This window comes from Nanorana parkeri, unplaced genomic scaffold (genome assembly GCF_000935625.1).
Source record: "Nanorana parkeri isolate BGI_ZX_2015 unplaced genomic scaffold, ASM93562v1 scaffold570, whole genome shotgun sequence".
In the NCBI taxonomy this organism is placed as follows: Eukaryota; Metazoa; Chordata; class Amphibia; order Anura; family Dicroglossidae; genus Nanorana; species Nanorana parkeri.
In genome coordinates, this window is record NW_017306838.1 from 753,413 (window position 1) to 761,431 (window position 8,019).

Sequence of the window (8,019 nt, forward strand, 5' to 3'; positions counted from 1 at the left end):
TTAAGCTAGGTTAAAATTACTTTAATTCAGCAGACATAATTTGCATGTCAGGAAGTCACTGCTATACTGCTAGAGAGAAAGATTTTTTTGCATCTATTTAAAAACAGATTTGAAGGTTATTTCCACTTTCGCAGCCAAACTGGGATAACACTTATTTTATATTTGTTACATGTTCCCATGTACATAGCATAAGCTAAACAAAATAAATAAAAAATGCTGCTTGCAGTTTAAATTGCTTTTACTTGGGTTAGGGTTTTAAGGGTTAAAGTTTCTTCTTGCTTCTATTTCTTTAAAATGTTAGGAGGGGCTGTGAGGGGTCTGAGGTGGCTTGTCCAATGTATGTTAATTAAGCTTATCAGATGCACACAATCCTCAAATTTCAGTCCCAAGCCTTTCTATTGGGACAGATCACCATGAAGGTGCTAAGAAAAACCTGGAATCAGCCATCTTGCCTGATTTAACAAAACATCTAAAAAGGTAAGAATTGTTTTTAAGTAGTTTTTCAGTATACTGTGTGAATAGGATCACGTAACGAACATATAGAGGGGTTTTCTCAAATTTGACTGCAAAAGTGGAAATACACTTTAAGCATTTAACTTCCAATTACAACATTCTGTTCAACAGTGAGGTTTATTTTACTGAAAGAGTAAAGCCTGTTCACTTAGCAAAGTAACTACCCAGTAATGTGCTAGTAAAAATGTACACTATTGAGTATTCAAAGTGAACACATATTTGCCACATATTTGCCACATCTAGAAGCATTTACTCTGAAAAGTGAACACATACAAGGTGAACATTCACTTTGCTAAGCAAACAGCCTATATATTTTCTATAAATATCTTGTTAATTCTGAATACGGCTTACAGCAAACTTGTCTTAAGTAAATAAAATTAGTATTTCAATGTTGGTGGACAACTGCTGTAACTGATATTGGCTATTGGTAGAGCAAGTATATGATTAGGTGATCAAAAACCTTCCAGGAAAGAAAAATTAAAATACAACCACTCCCCTTAAATTTTATTAGAGACAGATTAGATTTTTAATATTAAAATCCACTATACCAAGTAATCTTTCTGCTAAGCTCACTCAAGGCACCTTTCTATAATGCTCCTTTGCTCCATTTTTTATGTCAAAATAACTGTGATCCTCTCGGTACAAGATACTGACTCATTGAAACACGCACAGTTCTGCATAAGGTCTCAGAGCATCAAGAGGCACAATAATTGCTGTTTTAACAATTTTAGGAGCTTTTTTCAAATTGTATTGTATTTGTATCAATGTAGCATTTCATTCTCAGAGTAATCGGCTGTTTAATTGAAAGCATTAATCAAAAAACTATATTCTCTAAAGTCATTATCATCTGCACTAATCAGCTGATCTTTGCGTGCTTTATCAAGTTTTTGTCTTAGAACTTTACTTCTTTCTTCCCACTCTTGAAGTTCAGCATTTCCATGGGCAAATCTGCATTTTTCTCCATCTGGACAGGCGCCAGATAAGAACCTAATTTAATGGAGAAGATGAAAAACATTTTGAAGGATCTGATTCTTTAAAGAATACACAGCAAGCATAATGGCAGTATTTAAATCAACACTTACATAATACAGAGAAATATGCTGCAATAATAAATAATAATGGAATGTTTGGAATCAAAAGGATTAAAGAAAATGCTGACAGGTAGGCTTTTTATGACAGAAAAGACTTGGGGGCAGATTTATAACTCGTTTGTCCAGAGTAAAGCTGCACAAACGTCATTCGCAGCACATTACTGCAACTTGATGGTGTCGAGGAGCATAGCAAATTAAAACTCTACCCCTTGGTATGTCTCTTCTGTCATCAATTATTCTCCCAGCCAGTAAGCGATTTTTTTTTTGTAAACAACGTTTTAGCTCATTCTTGGCTGGTGACCATAACACCTACCTTTTACAGACGCTGAAAACTCCATTAGGGAAGCGGTGCTGCCAGATGTGCTGGTCATCCTCAGAGTGGAATACCCTATCTTTATGTTTTTCTGATGAGATGTGCATTTTCCACTGACGCTCACTATTGCAGTTCTTTCCGCAAAGCCAGCAATGAAAATCAACCTGCCAGTTATAATGAATAATAGAGAAATTATATTTTAGCAATACCACAGAGAGAGAGAGAGAGAAAGAGAGAGAGTGTCTGTGTGTGTGTAAATAGGCATCTGATTTTATATTGTGCCAATTTACTGTATTTCCCTCCATAATCTGCCATTGTGAGCAGACACTAAAACCATAATTTCATAATTTGTAGATCCTTAATAAAGTTAAACAGCATTGGCGCCAAGACAGAGGCCTTGGCACATCAATCACAGCCTCATGTCTTGTCTACTTTGAGTGTAGTGACATCACGGCACTTCCTCTGTTACGGCTCTGTCTATCATCTCCCTGCAGCAATAGATCACTGCTATAGAGATCTATTGCTGGCTATCAAAAGTGATCTACTGCTACACACGGCTCTCCACTGGCTAGATCAAAGACCTTTCATGAAGAAAAAAAATATATAAATATACAGTATAAACATTTTTATACCTATATGTACATCCTTCTAGTAAATAAAAATATTCCCTTCCCAGATTATTCCCTAGGTCGCAACACTAACGGTGGATGATCTGCATGACATTTGTGTGCACTGTGCAAGCATCAAAAGTAAATGAACACAAAGTAGTTAGGATTTTAAAAAATCGCAAACCTGTGAAAAAAATTGTGCTAATTCGTGCCTTCGTCAACCTGACAATCCTTTGTTAATGGTATGCCAACAATCTATACAGACTGTATTTTTTCCCCATGCTTGTGTTGCAATGTATCCCCGAAAGGGAAATAAAGCTCTAATGGAGTAAAACGTATATGTACACTTCGAGCACTTTGATTAATACATCTTCCCAAATTTTTACTACCAAACTGCTGGCTTCATTATTATTTTAAGTATTCTTTGGATTCTCACTGAAAGTATTGGGGATATATTTTTATATCATTATTTTAATGCTTTGATTGCTCTTTGTTTCTGGTTTCTCTAACATATCTGTCCTGATGCCTTCTATGTCTGTCTAACGATACCTACCGTGGTTTCTGCATAGTCAGTGGGCAGGTGAATTTGTTTATTGGCTTGACTGGACATTTCATTTCCTCTGTCAGTCTTTTTACTGTTCAGTCTCTCATACAGTTTTTCCATGTCTTGAACTAACCAAGAAAAGACATTACAATTTGTTAATAGGAGGCTATGGTTGTTCTATAAGCAGTATATATGAAATTCAACAATAGGTAATACTGGATTGTTAGCATACAGCCTAAAACACACCACATGGCCACGTTTTAACCCTTTCGCTGCCAAGCCCTCCGGAACATTTTTCAAATCAGCTGGCCAAGCCATTAGTATAAGGAAACAATCTCAATCTCTGTTGTGTTTTTAGTGTGTTTAACTTGTATTGCATTTTTTTCCCACAATCTATTTTTATTTTTTAAAAAAAGAAATTGTGGTAAAGAACAAACAGAGGGGTAAAAGGGACGAAGGGGTAATGGGTACATCGTAAAGAATTTTTGCATGATAACCATTTATGCAAATAAGAAAAAGAGAAACAATTTCCAGTCTAAGAGAGGAATGTATAATAAACGATGAAAAAAAGAACAGATTTCAGGTTTATTGGGAATGTACAATGCAATATTGTTGCAGTTACACAGTTAATAAAAAATAAATAAGGGGAGAGATTTATTTGAGCTGGGGGAAGGATGAGGGATCGAAGGCGGTGGCAGGCCGGTATCCCCAAAAACCTATCGTAAGCAAGAGGTTTGGAGGCGCATGCCTAAGATCTAAACTCTTCTGATCCCATAAAAAAAAAATCCATGGAGTCCAAGAATCATGTCATGTTCTTGAGCTATCAATTTCTACACTCTCATAATATGACACAGTTCTGTTATCCACTCATGCAAAGATGGAGTCATCTGGAGACAGATAGTTTTCTTTTGGTGGTATTTAATCACCACTGGGGTTTTTATTTTTACTCTACAGGTGAAACTCGAATAATTAGAATATCGTGCAAAAGTAATTGCAGTAAGAGCTGCAAAAGGGGCCCAAACCAAGTACTGAGTACATATGCATGCTTGTACTTTTCAGAGGTCCGATATTGTTCTATGTACAATCCTTGTTTTATTGATTGCATGTAATAATCTACTTTTTTGAGGTTGTGGATTTGGGGTTTTCATGAGCTGTAAGCCATAATCATCACAATTATGACAAATCACAGCTTGAATTATCTTGCTTTGCATGTAATGAGTCTATCTCATATATTAGTTTCACCTTTTAAGTTGCATTAGTGAAATAAATGAACTTTTGCACGATATTCTAATTATTTGAGTTTCACCTGTATATAGAAAAAAGTACCTAACATTTTGAAAAAAATTCCTACGTTATGTTATGAAACATTGCAAATAAATGATCTTCGTTCCTACATTTAGGACAAAATGTCTTCTTACACATTTCTTTGATCATGTCGGGTAAATAGATACCATACAAATTGCATGCACCAGCGAAATAGCAAAGAAACTACCATACCCAAAATTGCCCATAGGCAACGATTCAAAAGCTTTTACCGCTCATTGATTTAGTGATAACAATGATTGCTGGCTCTAGAATTATTGCTAATACTCGGACGTTCGCAGTGATATATAATATGTATGGCGCAATCGTTGTTTTTGCATATAGGCACACCTGAGACTTGTTTGCGTTTTGTAAGCGCGTGTATGCCGTGGCGGGGGACTTTATTAATTTTATCTTGTGTTTTTTAATTTCTTTTATATGACTTTCATTTTTTTTTAAACTTAACTTTATTGCCATCAATTTGAAGAAAATGTATCTTGTATAAGGAGGTGCTTTTTAGCGGCAAATATTTATTGAGGCCTTAAGATTTTTGTAATTTTACCTTACAGTTACTAACTTCTCCATATATTATATATTCTTTATTAAGGAGCTGAGACTGATTACAGGGTTAGAAAAATATAGAAGCAGGCCATCGGTATACAGTATAGGCTCAATTTATGTGTGTGATAATATGTTATACGCCAAGTGTTTCATTACCAGTAGATATAAATAGATGGCAAAATAAACTACCCTGGTTTGATCAATTTTGAATTGAGAAAGGGCCTAAAAGATGTCCATTAACTGATCCTGGAAGCAGGAGTCATGTATGGGGCCATGATTTTATCAATGAATGTTCAGGGCAAGCCAATTTGTGCCAGCCACTCGTAAGAGTTTCCAGTTTCCTCTATCCAAAGCTTTTTCCACATCAACGGACAATAGGCAAAGGGGGCTGTGAGTGACATTCAGCATAGTGTATTTATAAGGTAATTTACTATGGTCTTTGGCCTCTCTAAATGGAACAAAGCCAACTATCAGCTGAGGCCTGATCATCTACTTGGTAGGACCTGTGAACAGAGAAAAAGATGGCAGTCTTCAAATCTGGGAAACAGATGTCCGACACTGAAAAGCCCATAGAGCAATTACTGACTTAGTAGTGTGTGCCCTAACACAAAAAGGAAAACAAAAATGAAGAAAGTCACCAGGGGTCCCCTTCATCAGACTCAGAGCCTGATGAAGGGGACCCCTTGAGGCCCCAAAAGCGCTTGCATAGAAGTGGCTGGCAATGTGTCAATAAATGGACTATTGCTAAATTACCATTTGGAGTGCTGGTGACTATTTCTTCATTTGAGTTTCTCATGGTGCCACCCGTGGTCACTACAAGCACCCACCTGTCTTCACGGGTCCCTAGATGTTCTGGTAAGGAGTGCAGCAAGACCTCTGGTTCCTAACACAAAAAGGGGAACCTTTTTTCTCAAGCCTGTAGGCACGAATGATAACCTGTCTATGCCACCTAGAGATGGTGGAATGAGAGGTGGGCAGTCCCCTGTGGGGACCTTCAGGAGTGACAAAGTGAGCATTGGCCCGACTAAGAGAAGAGGTAGCCGAAAGAGATGGAAATGAACTCTAACCAAATCCAGGCAATAAAGAGATATCTCCCTAGGATGTCTTTGAGCAGGACAGAGAGAGGGAAAAACAATGACGTGGCTGAGGTGGAAGAAACCACCTTGGAGAAAAATTAGGGCCAAGGCCTTATGACAATCTTATCCTTATACAGAATAAGGAAAGGTAATATAAGGCCACTAACTAAGAGACTCGCCTCAGAGGTGATAGAAAGAAACCTTGAGAGGCAGAGTAGATAGCAAAATATTCCTCATGGGCTCAAAAGGCAAGAGGGCCAACAGAACCAGGATGAGTCACACAGTGTAAATCAGGCTGAACTGATCCCACGGGTCACCAGAGGATCTTTGCATCTGGAGAAAAACTGACACAGTTGGACTCCAGGATATCCACGTCTGGCATTCCCAACCAGCAGTGGAAGTGTTCAAACACTTTTGGTTGAAGAGACCATTCTCCAGCATCCAGTTTTTATAAGCTATTGAAGTCTGCCTGCCAACTGTCCATGCCAGGAATTTGTATTGGGTAGGAATGTGCGGACAGAGCAGGGACATGGAATTTTGCCAAAGCCAGAATCTCATTGGCTTCTCTCTGGATACTCCTTGATTGTTGATGTACGCCACCACTGTGGCAATGTCTGACTGGATTCAGGTTGGATGACCTTGCAGTCAAGAGCTCCAACGATGAAGGGACAACTGAAGCGCTTGAAGCTCCAAATACAGTATGTTGATTAGAAAGCAAGTCTCCTCCCGCAATCAAGTTTCCTGCACTGAAAAGGAGTCCAGGACTCCTCCCCAACCTGTGAAGTTGGTATCCATTGTGAGGGTCTTCCAGACCAACAGAAGGAAGGACTTCCCTGACTCCAAGGCTAAGCCACCAGGCCAGAGACAATCTAGTCTTGGGAGACAGGCACACAGGCAGATCTAGAAACTGCTTCCTTGTCCCACATGGCAAATGTTGTGTTTTAAATGTCTGTAGTGGAACTGGCCATAAGGAACTGCCTTGAAGGAGATTACCATCATACTCAGGACTCTCATGCAGAAACGGAAACTCAAATGGCTCCTGGACTATAGGGTCAGAAAGTGGGAGCAGAGAGCCAGGAGTCTGTCCAGAGGGAAAACCTTGGGCAGAAAACCTTGGAGGCCCAGATATACCAGGAGATGAGTCGGTTCCAGCATTGACTTCTGATGGTTGAGGATCCAGCTGAACTGATGGAGAGTCTAACCAGTCCATTGGGCATTTTCTGATGGTACAGAACCAACTGTTCTATTAAAAGGAGTTAGTCAAAAGAGCCTCTTATATCTACTGTAGAGTTTGCAAAATGCTGGGGATCTAAAAACAAATTCATCTGAGACTTCTATATATCACTGCCTTATTTAAAAATGAGTGACCACATGACAAGCCTCAGCAATTTTTAAAACACACAACCACCATGAGAGGCATGGTTTACACTCTGCCAACCAATAGAGTTAGGGGCATTATGTGTTGATCCAAATGAATGATGTGCTGATATGTTTAAGACAGGCTGAGCCCTTCGTTTAATCACCACTTGTGGCCATAAAAGACAAGGTTGGATCCAACAGAACATAATAGGATTTTACATATTTTGTTCTGCTATGTCTTCAAGATAATTTTTGTAAAGAAATTGTAAATTTGTGTAAGATGCTTTTTTTTTTTAAATATTAGATAATTATATTAGAAAATATTCTGGAGAAAGGTGACAATACGAAAAAAAGAGAAGGTAAAACAATATATTAAAACAAAACAGCAAGCATTGCTTAATTCATATTTTACTTACCGCCTACGTCCTTCATATATGTCCATATTTCTTTCTCCTCTTGGCTGTGAGCAAAGGCACAATTTCCTATAAACTGGCATTTTTTGCCAGTCACTATATGATGACACAGCTGCGGAACAGACAATGTACTAATTTAAATAATCTCTATTTATATATAATATATATTATTTATATGATAAAAACAACCTTAAATGTAAAATACAAGTTACTTTTATGTAAATGATCTATTAATATAA

At 37.9% G+C, this 8,019-nt stretch overlaps 1 protein-coding gene across 1 annotated transcript in view; it reads right to left on the bottom strand.

Annotated features, from left to right (window-relative positions):
• Window positions 1–860: 860 nt before the first annotated feature.
• Window positions 861–8,019, bottom strand: part of ZC3H7A (zinc finger CCCH-type containing 7A) — a 58,140-nt gene continuing 50,981 nt past the window's right edge. Inside the window, exons 19-22 of the mRNA XM_018562287.1 lie at window positions 7,784–7,892; window positions 3,079–3,197; window positions 1,918–2,081; window positions 861–1,500 (exon numbers count right to left, since the gene is read on the bottom strand). Coding sequence (XP_018417789.1) covers window positions 1,311–1,500; window positions 1,918–2,081; window positions 3,079–3,197; window positions 7,784–7,892 — 582 coding nt within the window. The 3' untranslated portion in view covers window positions 861–1,310. The remainder of the gene's footprint in view (window positions 1,501–1,917; window positions 2,082–3,078; window positions 3,198–7,783; window positions 7,893–8,019) is intronic.